At 41.0% G+C, this 20,929-nt stretch overlaps 1 protein-coding gene and 1 long non-coding RNA gene across 9 annotated transcripts in view; one reads left to right on the top strand and one right to left on the bottom strand.

Annotated features, from left to right (window-relative positions):
- Window positions 1-20,929, top strand: part of LOC126923997 (uncharacterized) — a 301,345-nt gene that overhangs the window by 59,845 nt on the left and 220,571 nt on the right. The window lies entirely within an intron of this gene.
- LOC126923992 (complexin) overlaps window positions 1-20,929 on the bottom strand; it is a 324,121-nt gene that overhangs the window by 26,626 nt on the left and 276,566 nt on the right. For all 3 annotated transcript variants that reach the window (XM_050737984.1, XM_050737985.1, XM_050737987.1), the window contains one exon: window positions 7,420-7,583. In XM_050737984.1, coding sequence (XP_050593941.1) covers window positions 7,420-7,583 — 164 coding nt within the window. The remainder of the gene's footprint in view (window positions 1-7,419; window positions 7,584-20,929) is intronic.

Raw genomic sequence — 20,929 nt, forward strand, 5'->3', positions numbered from 1 at the left:
TGCGTTGGGAAGCAGCGATGAACCCCGGTAACGAGATAGCCGGATGAGGTTCGGTTCCGTTTAACGAGGGACTGATATTTCAGGAATGACACGATGCTTCCTACATGCCGATGCAAAACGGTCTCAATTTTCCTAACTCGTATTTTTCCGCTGAATCTCCACGAACATCGAAATCAACGATTTCGTGCATTTGGTCCTGGTTCGAACGCGTGCGTTCGTAGTATATTCTGTGAACGCACCCGTTCGAACGAGCACAAGGAACCTTAAGAACGATTATGTCGTACTGTTATATCTAGACCAAGCCACTTTAGGTATTTATGCAAAATTTAAATGCGCAAAAATGTACGGAATCGGACAGAAATGTGCGGAATATTCGGAATATAATAAATAGTATCAAGAAAATGGAACAAACCTTCATCGAGGTCGTAGCTTTTATATTTAGACTTATAAAAATATGAATTTCTATAAGAATTCGATATCAATATATGCATATTGTTAGAAAGAGGACTTGTTACGTTTTTTAGGGTTTCAAGGTTATTCGATATGTCGCCGGCAAATTGTTTTGTTCGAGAAAATTGAAGATGTCTCCGTACCAGATATCTCGTTATAAACGCTTGTTTAAATGTCTGATCATTTTTTCACGTAACAATGAAAATATATCGCTCTTCTACCGTGTGTCCCTTTAAGTGTCTCTTTAATCTTCTATTGTTCTGGTATTCGATAATAAGTAGCCCTCGTTAATTTTCCAAATCGTCGAGAGGGTATTGAAATCTTTGTTGTCATAGAAATTGCAGCGTTTCGTCAGAGTGGCCAATATTTCGAACTCGCCTTCCAAACAGATTGGTTGGACATTTTTTACGTCAAAAGCAATGCCCTATTAACTTCCAATTGTTTAGGGACAATCGGATATCGGATCGAACGGTCATTTTCAAAGTGGTCCTATCTTCGTACACGCGTTTATCGACAATAATTTTACAAGCACTCGACGAACAAACGCGACAAGATTTAATTGCGCGACGTCACGCCGATGATTCGAGAGTTATTCATTTAATGCGTACAATGCATACCGGGACGTATTTTTCTCGATTATTCTGTGAGAGCCCTCGATTCCATCTGGGTCATGTCAGCACCGCTGACTACATCCTGACAGGACAATACATCAGGATTGACAATAGTACGATTTCGCGTGACATCTGTTTGTCCTTTCTATCTCTTCGCTCTTTGTTCAACTCTTCTTTTTTTTTTTTCATTTCGTCGTTTGTTTCGCGGTAAATCGGCCGTGTTGGAAAACTTTCCGAACACTGGGTGCATTGTGCTGATGGTTTCCGGCGAATGTCAAAAACGCTGAGAAATTATCTTTCTCTTCGATAGTTCTCTCGTTTTCCTCTCTCTCTCTCTCTCTCTCTTTCTCTTTGCGCACTCTTTTACAATCTTTCAGTAACGTCAGAAATTTTGTTCCTCTTATTCTGCACGCTCTGTATAGAAACAACTCTCAATGAAGTTTTATGAGAATCTCGAAATTTATTCCTTCTTTGCATAAAGCTTTGCTCACTTTTCATCCCGCAAAAAACAAGAAAGGATTGAGTTTGCTTTGATGGAACGGAACTCGCAAACAATGACCGGCCAGCTTTGCTACACGTTCCACGATAAACAATTCCGTTTCAGCGGCGCGCGCTCGTGAATGTTTCACAAAGTCTGGCCAACCGGGGCCCCGACCACGAAAAGTTGTCGGAACATTCGTCACTGAATACGCCAAGAGTTTATGGACACTTCAAAGAGAGTTTTTTCCACGGTAACTAAAATATCCACTAAAAATACCGATGTCTTTCTTTAAGGCTGTTCCTCCTTCACGGTTAAAGGAATTTCTAACGAACGTTTTAGGCAAATCATTTCTAGGAACGGGACTCGCCAAACCTCGAGACCACGAAACTTCTCGAAATTTAAAATCCTCCTACGACTCGAAGCGTTCGCAATAAGGATATTCAAATCTCACCACCTGCTGACCATCCTGGATAACCAGAATATTCGTTTAATTTTCTTACACGAGGAAAAGTACGAGGAAAGCTAGAAAAGTATGGAAAAGCACCCGAACAATTTTTTGAAACGCAAATTACGTCAATCCTAAGGTCTAATTGAAATCTATTTGTAAAGAGTACAGCATACAGAGGAGGCAAACATAATTTTGTGTATATCTCGGGAAGTAAAGTTGCTCGGTGGTTATATGCCACTAGAAAAAGCAGTTTTTATCAAGTTGCACGTTTCATCCTCATGATATTAAGCTCTTATAGTCATAAAAGAAGACTACTAAATAATGCGAGATCTGGTTAATTGTTATTATATATAAACGCTACGATAAATACAATGATACACCGATTTGTAGCCACTCTACGTTAAATAAAATTACTCGGAACGTTGGATCAGAATGTTAAGGATGAACTGTGCCCTTTTCCGCGTAATTATTATTAAAAATTACCATATCTCTGATTAATGTTATTTCTTTTTCTGCCGGAGAATTCGCGTTTCGGTTTCCGCAATTCTCTGAAATTCCGTGCAACACGAGCGGAAATTATCTTGCACTTGGCTCGATTTATACGGGTTCGTGATAAACAACCGGCGTGACTTTCGCGTTGGAGAAACTCGGCGTGACTTTCGTGTCGGAGAAACCCGGCATGTTCGAGATGTACGCGTACGTGCACTTACGCGTAGCCATATTTAGGTGTGGAAGAACAGGCTGCGAACGTGACGGACCGTTCGCCGTATTCGCAGTGCCGCTTCGTAATCAAATTTGCATTTTAAGTCGGGGACCGTTCTTGTTAGACGGCTTGCATACGTGCAAACGAGTAAGCGTCCGCCATGAAACTCAGCCATCTCGGACGATTTATCTTTTCGGTGACGTTTGCTGGATTAACGTCTTCTTGTCGGACGAATAATTATACCTCTCTTTCCAGTCCCGCCTATTTTACCTTATTTACATAGTAATCGCGAAATGCTTGCTCGAATTTTCTCCCCTGGAAATTAATAAATTATCCACCACTTTCTGCCGTGTTATTTGCTCGCCTTACCACCAACTTCAGATACGAGATGTTCAGAAAATCAGCGATATTTGAATACTTGGTAGAAACTTTTACCTAATGGTATGGCCATCGTGATTATTTTGGTCAGGTTGGTAAACGATCTGAATATGTATGCAAAAGTTACAAGATGTTCAAAGATCACTAGAGTATTTGAACAGTCGGTTATTCGTTATGTTAATAAGTCACGATAATTAAGACTACCGTTCACGCTGTATAACGATCTCTTTTCCGGCGCGCGTCTACCATAAATATCGTGCTATTTTTACATATATTTTCCGATTGGTTTCAAATTTGGCTATCATAATCAGGATCATGGACGTAGTATATTAATAAAGAAATTCTGTGATAAACGTTGGAACGTCTTCGTCAGCCACAGTACGTAGTAATATAAATGGTAAAATATATATATCATTACTATGTTTCTAAATAGAGAGTTTATTCTTATGTGCTGTTAATTTTACGAAAAAGCAGTAAATGTTGTTTCTAATTACCAGTTGGTCGTTAATCTTTAATTTGTAATTACCCTGGTGAAATTCACGTATTGTTGCTACAAATCGAGCAAATTGTCCGAATATTTACGAGCGGCGCCAGGGTAAATTTTTAATTCACTCGCTAAATATTTCGCTGTACGAACACTATGAAATCCTCGACAACGTTCATCCGGCCTTTCATAGTATTTTCAGTCGATTGCAAATATCTGTATTTTTTACGCGAGCGAAAAACGCTTCGCGTGGCATTTAGTAAAATAAACGCATTAATCGCGAAACGGCTTTGGAGATAACGGGGTGACGCCGTGGTCGAACGGTTAAATGAACGCTGTTTTTCGCGCTGGCGACACTGGTGCGCGGAATGGGCCGCCATTATCGCGCATTGTTCGCCGATCGAAATTGTCCCGGGCACTTGGAAAAGTTTGCAGAACCGTGGCGTGAAAATAATCGTGCGTCGAGGATTATTCGTTAGTGTCATTATCGGCGGACGATTACGAAACCACGGACAGCCAGGAACAATGGTTCTCGTTGATCAAACGGTTACGTATCATCGAACAGTCACGACTAATTAGCGTGATTGCAGCCGACAAAATACGAGCGCGACCGTTCTGATCTGTTCGAATTATGAAATCAGCTTCGTTAGATAATTGCTCTATTTCGTATTGACACGGGAAATTAGCAAGGTATGTCAAGTAGGCGAGCTTTGTCCAGCGTTCAATTTAGAAGCGTTAGCTCGCGCATTATGACTAATCGAGCGAGCAGCGGTATAAATTGGCCGCGATTCTTGGAAGCCTTTCCCTTATCAAACTGCGGTTTCAATTTCGTCGCTGGCTGCGTCCGCTTATTAGCATACGCGTTCCTGAACGGTCATTAAATTCGTCGATCAACGCGACACTATGGTTTCGTGCATAGTTCGCGTATAACGCGATAGCAACACGCAACTAGAGTGCCAACTTTTATGAATTTAATGAGAAAATAGTTGCGCGTGGCCGGCGTTGCTCGGATTTTTGCGATGCTGGATTTTTTTAACTAATAGCTCCACGATAAATGTTTAAACCATCCAGAAAACGCTGGCAATATCGCGTGAGAAAATTTGATTCCTCGTATGTTTCTTAAAAAACGACGTTGAAGATCACGGGCGAAATTAATTTCAACATTTAACTTGATATTGTACACTCGTTGTTGTTTCTTTCGTTCATCTAACTTCATGTATAATAAATCCTTACATTATCTGATCGATCAATTTTTCTTTGTTGATAGAAGAATTTACATAAAGTTAGATGAGCAAAGGAAGTAACAACGAATGTACGATATTAAATGAAATTTTGAAACCAGTCGTTTGACGGGGCAAATGTTAGCGTTAAAATGCAGGGCCGCTGCATGGAACGAGATACGCGCCGTTAACGAATGGTCTTCAAACGTACCCTTACGAGGTTGCTTAAAACTCGAGGGGAAAAAATCGATCCTCGTCGGCAATAATAAACTCGGCGCGAGCAACGCTAGACGGAGAGCTCATTTTTCACCCTGTTGGAGAGGAACGTGTTAAAACGGAGTTGGGAGGAAAGCAAGGGTGGTGAGATTTGCCGCAGCTGACGGAGGACATTACGGTTACGCGATAATCTTTCGAGGTTCGATTGGTAGCGTCGATGTAACGCGAGAACTTTCGAGGAAGGAGATCGGAGGTGATAATAAAATATTAGATTTCCTGGTGAACGAGCATAAAGAGCCGCAGGTGGAATTAATTCTGTCGATGTCTGCTCGACTATGACATTATCCAAGTCCGTGATATAACCGAGAAATCTATAGGCATTCGTCGATACTCGTAATGATAATCGAAGTATGCAAGGGACTAATACTCGCAGAAGGAGAAAGAAGGATTCATCCCGATAAATGAAGGTTGCGGTAGGTTTGAACAGCGACTTCGGAATCATGCAGACAACTGGCGCGAATCCATCGGCAAACGAAACCAGGTGTTCCTATTCCGGCAAGTATGAAAAGACGCCCTAAAGATATTCCATGCAACTCGTGGCGAAAAGCGAGAATCCTTTGTCCTCGAAGAATGCACGCGGTTGCTTGGTAGGCGGGATTCGTGAGCAGAGAGCAGAGCACCGCGAAGATCGAAGGAAAATGAAACTCGTAATTGAAAATTTGCAGTTTGCGAGGCGGCAGGTAATATATGACGGGAAAAGCAGTGTCATTTTCTCAAACTTTCTCTGAAATGGTTTCTCTCGTTGAAATAACTGGTTCGAGGTTAATGGAAGGCTCGTAAACCGAAATCTTTTGCCGAGTTATTTCCACGATGCGTATCGTAGGGATAATCTAGAAAAATATTCCCTCTTTAACGTGATCTTTTTAGACAGCTCGGCGCCGAAAGAACCTTTGAAATTTTCGACCGTTTCACCGGCCCTCACAAGGCACTCGATACACACTACGAGTGTGTATACCGTATGTATACAGTATACAGTATATAGTATATAGCATACACACGTGTATTTTACGTTCCTCGGGGCTTTCCACGCTCCAATGCGGGACACACCCGCGTACATTTGTAAATAAGCACGAGACTTTCGATCCGGAGTATTTTATCTTTCATACAGCTTTTCAGTTACGTACTCCCCCATTCAGTACGCGTATTACGAACGAGCGCTCTCTCTCTCTCTCTCTCCCTCTCTCTTTCTCTGAGGCTATTAAGGACAGAGAAACATGAATTGCCTTTGATACGAGTAGCAGCTTTTGTTGCTTTTCGGCTGCAATTCGCAAGCAGACAAACGCGTCGTGTAAGCGCATCTTCGCTCAAAGATCTTAGTTCCTTATGTCTTCTCCAAGATAGACAAAAATTATGGTTGAATTACGTTGTAACAGCCCATTTATAGTTTGCTACCTTCCACGATGAAGTACGCGATTACGCTGCTAATGTATTTTTTACAATTTTGTTAAGAAATGTGTGCAATTTTAGCCATTTCTCCAAATCGTCGCGAATATATAAAATATAGGCGAGTAGCATATGAGTCAATGGAAGATCTGAATCGGGAGAGACTCGTATTATTGTGTCTTGGAATACCAACGTTGTTTTCGTTTACTAGGTTCAAAGGTAAACGAACTCCGGACAAAATATTATCGTCGTTATTTGTAATCGTCAACCGGAGTTACATTTGAGCTTTTTATAATAACACCTGTCGATACAAATAGACGAACAGTCTAGGACAGTCGTATAGTCGAATAGTTGAACAGTTAGAGAGTTGAATACGACCGGCATACACTATCTCGATACATGCACTTAAAGTGATTTTAATATAATCGATTATTACAATTTTATCATTCGTCTCTTTAATAAACAAACCAACACGTTTAATATCTACCTCGTGGGTAACGTGGGATGAAAACCGTTAGGAATCAAAGCCGTGTTAACTGCCACTTCATTCGCAATTTACTTCTAATCAATTTACACGATACTGGTATTCCAAGTTGAACTTTGAAAGAGAAATTTCATTTCCTCTAACAAATAAGATTAGGTCTATAATCGAAACGAAGCGAAAGTTCGAACGAGCACATTTTCAAAAGTCGTTAGAACGAAGTTGCCCGAATAGTCGGCAGTTTCGCAGAAGAACGAACTAACATTTACGAAACTCTTGTTTGTTATATCGCGCGGCAAAACCAAGAGCCGTAGTTCTCCTCTAAGACTGGTCCATTTAACGAGAGCCTTTGAATTCGTAAAGCGAAATAGAGTTAACGCTGACTCGATGTATAATTCTTCGAAAGCTGATTTTCCGTTTACGCGCTTTATATTGCGGCAACCTTTTCGCCTCTTGGCGAGGAGAAAGCGAAAGACAGAAAGAGGAAACGGTGTTATTCCTTACCTTGTCCCTGATTTCCTGTCGCATCTTCTCTCGTTCTTCTTCCATTTTGCGATGTTTCTCCTTCCTTCGCTCCTCAGCTTCCCTGATGGCTTCTTGCCTTTCTCTTTCGGCCTCTTCCTCCTTCTCCTTGTCATCTTCGTCTCCGCCTTCGCCACCAACGGCTCCTGCAAATCGAAAGAAACAATACTTTCAACAATAGTCCTTGGTTTTATTTATTTATATATTTGTCGTAGAAATATTCTACGTGCGTATTAAAAGTATTATAGAAAAGGTTTAAGAAATTACATTAGTCTCGTATTGAAACACGACTGTCACAATCGTATTGGTTTTTCGAAACCAATCTGAAAATGTATATTCGCATATAGAAGTTACGAGATATTCATTGCAAACATATATTTGCTAAAAAATTAGTACGCAGCATAAATAGTCATCTTAAATACGCAATACATACCGAATATAAAGTCCTATTAATTAAGAGTTTCATAAGATGATAATAGATGAACGACAATTTCTGTTTTATATTATTTTATTGAATTAGGTATGATCCATTTCGTTCTATTTCTATTATTACGTTCGTGCATAATTCAATAAACTAATATAAAACAAAAAACATTGGGCGTCTATTATTTCCTTATAAAACGAAAGAAACTTTTCGGACAACCTAATACAACATAACATTATCGTCAGTTACGTAATGTAATAAGTGATTCCATATTTAGCGTCCTTTTTTCTCTGTTTGATTTGCTTAAACGATAATTGATAGTTCCAGGATGATTAAACCCGTCTTCGCGTTAAAAAGCTGTCGGTGTTTTGTTCGCGTTTAGTTTTCTTCCTTCCATTTAGATTATGTTCGGTGTACAAACCACCGGGATAATAGAGGACGAGAAACTAACGGTTTACCCTTGGGAGCAAACATTGTAAATCAGCCTGATAGCTGTGACGCTATTCCCTTCGAGTTTATAAACCATTGCGGTGGTACCTCAGGCTCCCAGCGAAAATTATTTCGCTATAGAAACGCGTCCAATCGATCGTCATAACGGATAGGAAAGTTTCTTCGAAATTGACTGAGAATCATAATGGCGTAAGAGCAAGTTACTCTAAATATCAGCAAGTATTGTTACTTTTCGCAAAATAGCGTTGTACAAATTCATTTTATTTTTTCAGAAATGATAAAAATTTCCGTTAATCCAAATTCCAATAATCGATCGTTCCGTTAATCGTTATCTCGCCAATCGAGGTTCTTTATGCGATTCGTTTATCAATATCAAACAGAAACAAAAACTTTGTAAGAAAAATGTAAAGATTTCTTGGAATTTCTATTCTTGTTTTTCAATGTTCCTCGTAATAAAAAGGCTTCAGCCCGAAAATTTCCATTAATCGATGTTCCGATAATCGATCGTTCCATTAATCGTTATTCCCAACCTTCTTTGACGTGGCTTATGAGCGATTCAAATATTAATATTAAACAGGGACAAAAACTTGCGAATAAAAATGTACAAATTTCTTGCAATTTCTATTCTTATCTTTCAATTTTTCTCGTAATCAAAAGCGTTCACCTTCAAAATTTCCATTAATCGATCGTTCCATTAATCGTTATTCCGAATGTTTTTTAACGTGGCCCCTGGGCGACTCAAATATTAATATCGAACGGGAACGAAAACTCTCGAATAAAAATGTAAAAGTTTCTTTCAATTTCCACTCATCCAAATATTCCATTAATGGAAGTTCCGATGATAATCGATTATTCCATCAGTCGTTGTTCTATAATAATCGAGATTTGTTCCATCGTAAAAATATGATTTCGTCAACGTCAAACTAATACAATGATTCTTCGTTGTATCGAAGCAATATCGAGTTAAGGATGCCTCTTTAGGGAGCGTTCTTAAATTTCGGAATTCTCGTCCATTAATTCGATTTCTCTCTGCTCCCTCGTGGAACGAAAACGAACTTCATCCCAGAGAGTACTTATGATCGAATTCACCTTCGACTTCATAGCCGAAGTGGAGGAAGAGGAACGAACAAATCGGTCGCGTTCATTCGAAGCCCGTGATGGAAATACCAGTGAAGCTTCGACAGCCTTAACGAAGTTTTATTAGTTTACCGAAAGATTAAGCGGATTCGCAGAGAGTTCCTTGCCTATTACTCCGTCCGACGAGTACCAACGAAAGGGGAATCCCTCTACGAGAGGTATTCTCGAGGAAAAATCGTGTTTACAGCGGAAACACATCCGGCCATTCGTTTTTCCAACGGAACGCGATACCCTCGGCCTGTCCAGCGGCAGCGGCGTACGTAAAAATATGAAAGCTGTTTGCGAATCTGTTAGCCGGCTACTCTTAACTTTTCCCTCGTTCATCCTCGTCCCGATCCCCGGAGAAATTAATGGCAAACAAAGGGAAATTTGTCTTCCGTAATGCTCTTTTCTTACACAAATAACGGCCGAGTGTTTACGAGCGTAAAAAATGCCCGGTTGTCACGATGCAATCGTTAACGCGAATCGTTTATTAGCGCCCTACCGGCAAGACGAACGAGCTTCTCGCGATTCGTCGGAAGGCGCGTGAGTTCTTAATAAATTCGCGTCTTTATTCGACCGTGCGCTATGTAAATTCGTAAGTATTTGGATATCCTTCTAGCTGGAAATTGAACGAGTATTATTAGTGAAAGTTTATGGATCACAAGCAACAACAACAACACTGTGCACTTTGCATATTTGCAGTACGACAGAACTGCATTCACGGTGGTTGCGAAAGGTATTTGAACGTGTAGTTATTTTTCAACGAAGGATCTTTTCATAGGGTTCTACATTTCGTTTTCATAGTTCCACGTTTTGAATTTTTATAGTCACGTAGAAATACTACTAAATAGTACGAAATTTAATGTGCTTGGACTTAATTAATTGGTATATAAATGTTATAATAAATACTTTGTGTAGCCACTGTATCCGAACTCCGTTTATTGGAACGAAATTTTAGGTAATATCCGATCAGAGCGAATCCTTGCCGACTGAATCTGCTAATCTGAAACGGGCTCCTATTGTGCGAACGAGAAATGCTGTGTATAGTGGAAAAAATTGAACGAACTCCAATTATATAAACTGTTGGCCGAACCAGATCAAATAAATGGAATTCTACTGTAATGTCCAAGTACCCAAATACTTATGGCTGGTAGCGTATCTCGAAAAATCCAGTCGGATTTCAAGAGAAATTCCTCCCGCACCTCGCCGCCCCGATGTTATTATTCGTTCACACGTCTGTCATGCTTAGCATCGAGCCGTTATAGACGAGGCTTGACAGGTCTCCATCGAGGGTGAGATTCGCGTGACAGGATTTTCACGAACGACAGTCGAATCGATTTGTTTTCTTTCTTTTTGGAACCGACGATGGCGAAAAAAATAGCTGGAATTGCTCAATGGGAGGGACATTTTCACGAAATATCGCGCAACGAATCGTTGGTACGTAGAAACGATACGCTTTTGGATTGAACGAAACGAGAACTCCAGCGTGTATAATGTTGGTAATATCGGGAAGGCAGACGGACTCGGTTGAAGGGAAGCGAAAGGGATTCGTCTTTCCTGCTGTCTGCCGGAGAATGATGTGCCAGGACCTCCGGGCTCGAGGAAATTAATACTACTTCTGTCCCGGCGCCGTCTACCATTTTCCCTTTTCTTTGCGTGCTACCTCGTCCCTTCTATTTGCACTGTTTCCCGCAGCACTGGTTTCCGCGAGGTGGAAAGGTACTTTGAAGTCCGAGCCAGAGACGACGTTCATTCTTCACGTTCCTTTTTCCTTCTCTCCTTCTGTTTTTATTCTTTCGTCTCTTCTCTCGCCTGACACCTCCGTGTTTTCCTGATTCTCCCTTCCCTGCGGAGAGCCAAATAGCCAAATTCGAAAATTATCATTATTATCGTAATGTCGTTTACCTGTTTAATTACTGAAAAATCGATGAAAAATCAGCTTATTTCACGGATTATTCATCGGAGAAAATTCCGCCGCGTTGAGAGGGAAATTTCGTTAGCGAAGAGTAGCTGCATAATTGGCCGGAGCACGGCTGGTAATAACTCGCATATCATCCAGTCGTTGGAAAAGCTCGGTCGTTTCGCTTTCGCCTTTTTTATGTAAGTCCTGTGCTCGGTACTTTGCTCGATTAATTAATTATGCTGGCTGGTTTTTAACGCTACGCCACTTAATCGTTCCTCTCCGCTTAGTCGCTGCATGTTAAGATTCTTTATCTTATCGTTTATACAGCGCGCAAGGTGCATTTACATTATTACACGGCCTCGTATGCCTCCGTCTTATCGTTTGTTTGACTCGTCTCTTGCTGGTGTTGGCCGATGGGACCGACACGGTCTCTTCAAAAATTCGTTTTCACGGGGTGAAAATAAAATCCACTTATCTCTTTGTCCACTCGGCTGTACCGTTCGCCCAGCCATCCATCATATCAGGCTTTAATTAAATTTACTTATTTCACCTGACGCTGATCTCTGTCTATCCTATCCTATCCTCTCTGTGATCCTTCCATCTCGAATTCGACCTGGCCTAGTTCGTCCTGTCAAACACACGGTTCGACGGGTCGGGGATCAAACGAAGATGAGAAAAATTCGGCGAGCCTCGTAATTGAGCTTCTATTCTAGCGCGTAACTTGGATCGAGGTTATCGATCAATTTTCTTCCTGCCTGTGCCTTGCAAATAATGTCTTTTCTGTCGTCGATCGTTTTTATCTATTATTCTCGAACGACCTAATATTTATTGCTTCGCGAGACATCCTTTCGCATAAATTATTCCAACAAATGTCCCGTCCATAGAATGAAAATGAAAGCTCTTTGGCGCCGTCATTTTGTTGGCTCGATTTACGAACGATGCCGCTCATCTACGCGTCGGAACGTCATCTCCTGGGTGCAATCGTACAACAAGAACGGCCATAATAGCGAACGAGGACAATTGTCCCCGGTGCAAATGGAGCGACGAAGGAGGAACATTGTCATTTGCACCGACATTTTCACGAATCCGTGTCGTTTCTCGTCTCGCGCTACAGCACAGAGATCACCGCCGGTTCAACGTGCACAACGATCCACTATTTCTCTCGTCTCATCGATCGCGAAACTCGCTCCTTCGCGAAAGAATCATTCGAATCTCGCCAATTTTCCGAAAGCTGTTAAAGGCTTGATCGCGCTTGAAAATCTCGAAATTCAGCCAAAATTCAAAGGATATTACGTTACAAAATATACACTGTCGACCATGAGTGTTACCATTTCAGACACATAAGATGAATTTGGCATACAGTTGCGGATAAAATGAAGATTAAGATCGGCGCACTTTTGTAATAAAAATTTCTCTACCATATGTTCTTATTAAATATAAACTCACTTCCTCAAATGCTGGAGTATTTTTATGCTTGTTATTTTATGAACCACCGTAAGATGAATTTTCGAGCACCACACAAGATGAATAAGACGAGGCTGATCAACTCCGAGATTAATTTAAAAGAAAACCGACAAATTTGGTCGATAATTAAGGAATTTTCAGTTCGACTTTTATGCTGTTAATATGAAACAAATTTGAACAAAGCCCATCAAGATTCCGCTACTAATTTCTACAATTTTTCACCGTTTTCATTGTGCATTCGCTGAAAAAATTCATCAATTTCCGCCACGCGAATCAGCAGGTGGAACGGACCAACGAAATATTTTGTTTTTTTCTTTAACGTTCCCGTCGGCGTTTCGATGCCGGGGCGATGATTTAAAAGCGGCACGATGGAGTCATCCACGGTTTCTGGTCGATATTTTAACAAGAAAGAAACGAGTCAACCCCTGGCGACCGTACTTTTCCTATATCTTCGCATGTAGGCCAAGAGTCCGTTGCAGCTAGCAGCTAGCAGCTAGCTTTTTGTTTCCGCGAATTCACCGCGCGGATCATTACGCGAAATGATGCAGTCGCTAAATCCGGCTTTCGAGAAATTTTTTTCCTCCCGCCAAGCTCTCCTTAATGATTACGCGCTTTTTTTAAAGTCGCCGTCAACGTTGCTCTGCACGCGCACCACGCGATAATTAAAGTATTCCCGCGCTTCGCGTGTCTTCCAATTAACACTTATTTATTTATTACGGAATTACCTGGCCGCGTTTTTGAGGTCGAGGTAATAGGAGTCGAGATATAAATTTTGTCATTTTAAATTAGTTTAAAAACGATACGTCCTCATGCCGGAGAAAACATTTTCCCTAATGGAGGCAAGAGTTCAACCCCCATTAACACGCTGATCGTCATGGTAATCGTCTGTGATATACGCGTTACTACATTTTTTTTTTAGAATGATTAGAATAACATAAATTTTGTGGATTAACAAATTTACAACAATGACAACGATTTAGGTAATGTTGTTGTTGAGAAAAAGTACCGAAATATAATATTTTGCTAGAATTAAATTTTGTGGTGTAATACATGTATCTCGATCAATATTTATATAGTACATAGGATATATCGATCGAAGTAAAACAACCTTAGTCAATATATGTCGGAAGCTCAAGCGTTTTTCAGATATAAATATTTTTGTATGTTAATCCTTCTATCTGCATACACGTTTAGTATCTTCTTCTTACAAAGCTGCAAAACTCGCTCGAAATTATTTGACAAATATGCTGGTTTCAGCAATGTAATTCTTCTGTCATTTATCGTGATGCTAAAATAAAAAAGTGTTTATATTTCGGAAACGGTGTCGTTTTCGACCTATGTTTACCAAGGTCCTTTGTCCAGTATGGTGTGTCCTGTGTACCATATAAATATTGAATTGTTTTATTTGAGCAGCGTATATAAAATACGCGTAGCAGTCAACGCGTTAAGGACTAAACTGAGCAACATTATATGAAATAATATATCGCATGGAAGCAACATCATTGAGAAATGTAGCAAAGTAATTTACGTATCGTTTCATCGGAGTACAAAAAACGTATTGGAACAGTAGATACTTCAGAAAAGTCCACTATACAAATCAGAAACACGTAAAAAGACCTTTTTGCTCCAAAAAAGAAAAAAAAATAATTTATTGCAATGCTAATAGATACGTGGATATCATCAAAACTTCGTCAAATTGCGTAGGATTAATCATCTTAATCATTCGTGGTTGTATTCCTTGTTAAACGACCTAATAAAAACGTAACTTCCTATCGTTCATAGCTCGTTCGGAAACGATGTGGAAACAACCATTTCGATGAAAAGTCGAGAAACGTAAATTCGACAAGTTGGAGCTGGCTCGTAAAACGAATCACTGATTAATAACCCCAGTGACTCGCGTGGATCGATGATAAACGGAATTTCTATCGAGTATAAAACGTCGAATAAAAAAAAGGAAGAGGAGAAAAAATCGGTGTACGCTGGAGATTGCTTTTCGTTGGTTTCCATTCCACCGCGGCACGCGGGTGATTACCGATGACTATCGAGGCCGTCGTTGTTTCCTTTGCGTTGCACTCTTTATACTCCACCCTTTCTCCATGTTTCACCCGTTACCAGAGGAAACACCGGTGAATTTGTCCCGACTTTCCATATTGTCGTTTGGATAGCAGACAAAAAACAATGACGGCTCCGAAGGGAGAAAATCGGTAGCCGGTATTTTCTATTTTCCACGTTGAAGTTCCTCCTTCTCGAAATCCTCTTCTCGTCTTTTGTTTAGATACCAGGGGTTGGAACACCGACGTCGTCTCCTTAGATAAAACTGGGTCGGTTTTTTTTGAAAGACGCTGCTGCATTATTCGGAACACTGGCCGTACACTCGTTTGAATATTCGTACCGTGGATATTTCTAATTTACAACAGGCCACGTTGTCGTTTCGGCGGATTCGTTGAAACTTTACAGCAACGTTTCGATTTCTACGCGTGTAATATTTCTTTCTAATATCGTAGAATTGTCTTGTTGAGAACGACTGTTCCCTTATCTGCGTATTTGTCAGTGGAACAAACGCTGCAAGCGATCGAATCGTTTCGTTTTCAAACGTCAGTTTTTTTGGCAACCCGGACGCGGAGCTGGCCGGGTGTGAAAAATTCAGTTGCACTGCGAAACTCTGGCCGGGTTGAAAAAGTTATTGCGAACCAGGCGTCGTTTGCGGCGCCGGCTATTGGCGACCAAAAACTCGTTTTGCGGAAATTAATGCGAGCTTCTCTTGCCTCTTCTTTTTTTTTTTAACCATTGAGCTTTCTTTTTGTCGACGCGAGAACGTTAACCTGTTAGCTGTCTTCTAAAAATTTCTGTAATTATGAAATTCAAATTTAATAGGAATGCATCAGTTTCTAATAGATCGATCTTAATTCCTCCGAACATAAATATTAAGTTAATAATTAGGTAAACAAATCCATTTGTATTTTCTTAATAGAGCAATTGTTATTACCTTCATATAAAATATGTTTTGTACACGCGTGATCAGAGGATAATTTATTTACTCCATTTATTCCACAAATGCGTGTCTTTCGTTAAAAAATTAAACTCACGTGTCTTCTCCACTTTCTTTAAATAATTTTTATTATACTACAATACCTATCACACCATTACACAGTGACTACAAAACTTTCTAATGGTTATTTTCACCTGTCTTTCTTTCGTGATTTTCGTATCGAATGATACGAGAACAACCTCGATCAAACACACGATAGTTTGAAGAAATTATATGGAATTAAAGTTAACCCAACTCAAACCAACGCGAGAGCTACAAGGGTTGCGTAGACAGGGCAACGATCACGTCTAAAAGATCGCGAATCCAAAGGACGAGTTAACCGGTCCTCCAACGTTAACGCGTTAAAGCCGCTTCTAGACGATTCTATCCTCGTATTTCCGGACAAAGAAGGTAACGAGCATTGTTCGTCGCAGACCGATGGCATTCTAAGAGTGAGACGCGAGGACGCGATTAAATATTTTCACGGGAATTCTGACGTAAGAAAAAGTGGGCGTGAGTTTTTGAATTTCTCTTTTTCTCACGGGAAAGGCGAATTCTTTCTGTCCAACGAGACGGCAGAAATGGTAGAGACGGGTCAGGTATGCGGGTTTGAACACTTTTGTCTGATAAAATGAAATTCTCCGGCAATCGTCTGAGAATTTCATCGTTCTCCACGGAAAAGGAAGGGCATCGTAGGATCGGCGAAAATGTCGGGCGTAAGATATTTGGTGCATGTGCGCCGTTTCACTAAGATCATGCAGCATGCACGAGCGAGAAAAAGGTATCCCGGTGTTCGAATGGGAAACGAATACCGTTGCGAATGCGCGGAATGCCCCAGAAAGAAAATAACGCTGGAATACACGGCCAATTATTTGGCAAGAGTAATTTTAATTCCACGTGAATCGCGATATCGGCCAGCAGCCGGGAAAGAAGGAGCGCGTGTGTATTTTGTTAATAAGGATATAAAATTTGCCGCACTGGAATTCCGTTCATCCAATTAATGTACTCTCGTATAATTAATAAATCTCGTTCGTTCGATTCCACGTGTTTGTCTTTTAAATATCATATTCGCTATAATTCCGCAGATTGAAGTGCAGTCAATTTTGGGGCCCGACTAATCAACGCTGAATAATATTATCGCTAGATACGCAGAATGAAATTGGATTTTGTTTGTTCGATGGGACCGATAATGTACGCACTTGTACATCGAAATTGATCGGATAGTTGAACGAAAAATTTCCTAATCCCGGCTCTTGCTCTTATCTTTATCGATGATTGTTTTATTTAGCTTTCATTCGTTTGATCGGATCAATTGCTTAAAAGTATGAAATTGCAATTGAAATCAAATTTCCAGCGTTCTTTCTTCTAATAATTCTTCGTTAGCGACTGACGGTGTACCATGATCGTGGAATGGGCAGGAACGTATCGATATGGGTCAAGATACACACACGGGCGGAAAATTATCGATCTGGACGCAGGGCGAAAGACGAGAACTCGCAGGTGGAAAGCAGTAAGAGTAAATTACTGGCTTACGGAACAATTCATCGTCGCCAGTCACGAAACTTGCGATCGTGAGAAAGGTATAGTGGAAACACAGGACGAGGTTGGAGGTTTAGGTTTCGACTAGCAGCCAATTTCGTCGACTACCAATCATTTTAGTAAATACATAAGAGCTAGATGCTAATGAGGCTAGGAATATTGGGTAGCTTCGGAGCAGCACGTGCTAAATTACATTACGTAAGTTGCGAACAGGTATCACTGCTTTAATGGATATATGCGAGTATTCTCTCCAGCATTAACCCATATCTCGCCTTTGTTTCCACGTTGGAATAATCCACGCGCCGCGTTGCCCCATTTCTAGCCGTGTCTCGAAATAAGAACCGGGAAAAGATGTTTACTATGGCTGCAATCTACCCGATGCAATAAATATAATAAACGTGAAAAACATTCTACATCTGAATTAATAGAGAGACAGAGATGTCCGAACAATGGAACAGTCATTTTTCCGATACGAAGTTTCACTTGTTCGTACAGAGACGAATTTGTAGTATAATTACAATTCTATGTGCGATATGCTATAATTAAAAATCTTTTGTAATCTTTTATAATATGGAGTAAATAACGCTTATACGACGTTGTATTAGGTTAATTTGATATTAGAAGAACGTGAAGCTTCGTAACTTGTCAAGGAAACAATATTTGCTATTATTCTCATTATGAAGAACATGTCTTGTACATAATAATAGGTTCGTAACAAATGCCTTTCTCTGTTACAAGCGGCCATTATGTCACTTATAATAGAAGTTCGGATATCAGTATATTCGGATAACGTTGGTTGAAACGTAACGGAGAATTCTACTGTGTCAGTAAGAGAATAAAGATGGATCCTTGATGAAAAGTTGAGCACGGTTCCTCTCGACATTTATAAGAGAACTTATTCTTTTAAATGATATTAAACGTCCCTTCGTCGTCCGTGACTTTCGATTGATCTCAACTAAGTCTAGCGGAATATATCACTCCATCGGGATGGACTAATATGATGAAATCCACGAATCAAATTCATCTCTCTTTCTCTTCCCTTTAGTTATATTGACAGCGACGCGGCCTTATTGGAAATTGAGCGAATGCAAGACCTTTTTCCCCACGAATAAATGAGAATCGCATTTGTGTTGCAGAGTCGCCGGCCGACGGCGTATTCTAGTTCAATTAACGCAACAAAATTGATTGAATCTTCTTGCGCGCGGAACACGCTCGAAAGCGTAGCCTGCTCGACGGAATAGAAACTTGTTTCCGTCTTCGATGACAATTTATCGAGCTCGCTTGGAATTGCAAAGAAGACAGATCTATGCAGGCGAGAATCAAATTTGCGATCGTAGTTTCGCATCGATTCCGGGCTCTAAGTCGTCCTCTATCCGTTCGTTCTCCGCCTCTCGACTCTTCTCTTCACTGGCTGCTCGAACTCGCTGGAAAATTCACTTGCCAGCGAATAATCCTCTCGTTTTCTCGGTCCGACCGGTTTTCCAGACTAACCCTTAATCCAGACGAAACAGGAACGCGGGAAAAGGGGGTGAAAGAGAGAGAGAGAGGGGAGAAGGGAGAAGGACCGATTGCTATCTTGCACCGGTGCCTGCGACTCCTTTGAAATCAGCGTAAACTTGTTTCGCCATCAGGTGCAATATCTCCAGGCCGATGATTGGATAGCATATTGTCCGCCGTTGAAAACGAAGACTCGTGTCCGCTCGTTCCTTCTCGCTCTGGCCGCGTGTTCGCGTCTCTTTTTATACTCGTTAGCCAATCCTGTATTGGAATGACGCGGTTAAGTCTTGTAAAATCCAGTTAAAATGCAGATCCGATCAATGAATTCGGTAACGATGTGCACTCGGTCGAAATCGAAACGAGCTTTTCTACCCCAACCAGATTTATGCGCGCCTCGTTTTCGCGTGTTCCGATCGAGAACCGGCCCGGTTCCGCTCGAAACTAACACTCGTCCAAACGATGAACTGGCCTAGGTTTACCGCTCATTCGGGTCACTCGGTTCTCATAGAGGATATACGGGTTTTATCTCGGGAAGAAAGCGGAAAAATCGGCCAGGCGATTAATTCAGAGCGAGTACAGTCGAATAGAATACAATATCCTATAGAGTACCGAACAACTCTACTACATTTTCCACTTGTTGTTTCCCTTGTCCATCGGGGATTAGCGTTTTAATTCAACGCCGATCGCGTTACCGGCTTGCTGTAAACTTTCGTTAAGCATAGATTCAATTAGCCTGCGACGACGACGACGACGACGACGACGACGACGACGACGACGAAACCGCTCGTTCCAGTAAAAGCCAATGTTCGTCGTGAAGCTGTGCAGATGTTCCTAACGAGGCTTTCTCGTGTTCGAGATATCCACAGCCACCGATTCCTTCCATTAAATGACCCTTTTATTCGCAGATAAATTCCTAACACTCTGTTACAGCAGTTGCCTTCAATTTTAAAGTTGCATCGGAATAGCCCGAGAACCTTTTCATCGGTTTCATCGGATTCGGTTTTTACCAACGCAGAACCGTTAGTTCTTGTTTTTCGCCACGATGACGCGATCAAAATGCAGATATTATGTTTTTCCCGGTGGCGATCGATTTTCGATCAGCGGAAGGTGCAGCCAGGTTTTTATCCTTTGTGGCGAGCTCTCGCATAATCCTGAGAAGGATCGTCGAAAACTGCGCCTGCAAGTGGCAGATTTGCATCGAAATCGGATTTCGCGGCGAACCAAATCGGACTTCCACCCCGTGAATTTTCGTTTGCCGCCGAATTACTTTCGTTCTCCGTCTTGACGCGTCGTGTGACATCGATGCCCCTCTCTTTCCATTTTCTTCGATGATTTTAGGTAAGAAGTGGTCTTAAAAGTGAAACGACAGGGGGATAAAATAAGCTTCGAGAGGGCCAGGCTCTTCCCTTTATTGCCGCGATGCAGCAACATATTGTCCAGACATTTTTGCGCTTATGAATAAAACATGCTGGAACGTTGTCTGTCACTAATGCAAGCAGATGTCTGATAAAGAATTTCCTATCTGAAAATGCAATTTTCGACTTCATTTAAATATACGTACATCTAACGTGAACATACTAAATATGTACGTGCATACGTCCATCGGTGAAAAGTTTAAGTAAAATGGATACGTATATTGAATTTTGATACATTTTCCTCTAGTCTCTACATAAACAATCGAGCTTCGTTATTCGATGAATATTGTTTTTAGCTACCAGCTTCTCGCTAATATATAAATTTCACTAACATCCGTGTATCGTTAACACGAATTGACTATGGCGTCCTAGCAAGAGAGACAAGTAAACCGTCAAATATCGCACTGGATAATTTCGTAGTTTAATTCGAAAATCGAATCCCTTCTACGTAAAAATACGTGCCGACTTCCCGATCGCCTACGAGAGAACTTCGATATTAGCTATGGAGTTTGCAAGTTTGAAGATTAGACAACTCTCGTTCGACATCAGTGAAATTTACACATCGCGCGACCGGAACAATCAACGTGCCCCGCCAGTACCAGTTCCCGATAGCCTTCCCGACACTTCCGCGAGTAGAAGATCCGACAGGATCC

This window comes from Bombus affinis, chromosome 14, assembly GCF_024516045.1.
Source record: "Bombus affinis isolate iyBomAffi1 chromosome 14, iyBomAffi1.2, whole genome shotgun sequence".
NCBI classification, from domain to species: Eukaryota; Metazoa; Arthropoda; class Insecta; order Hymenoptera; family Apidae; genus Bombus; species Bombus affinis.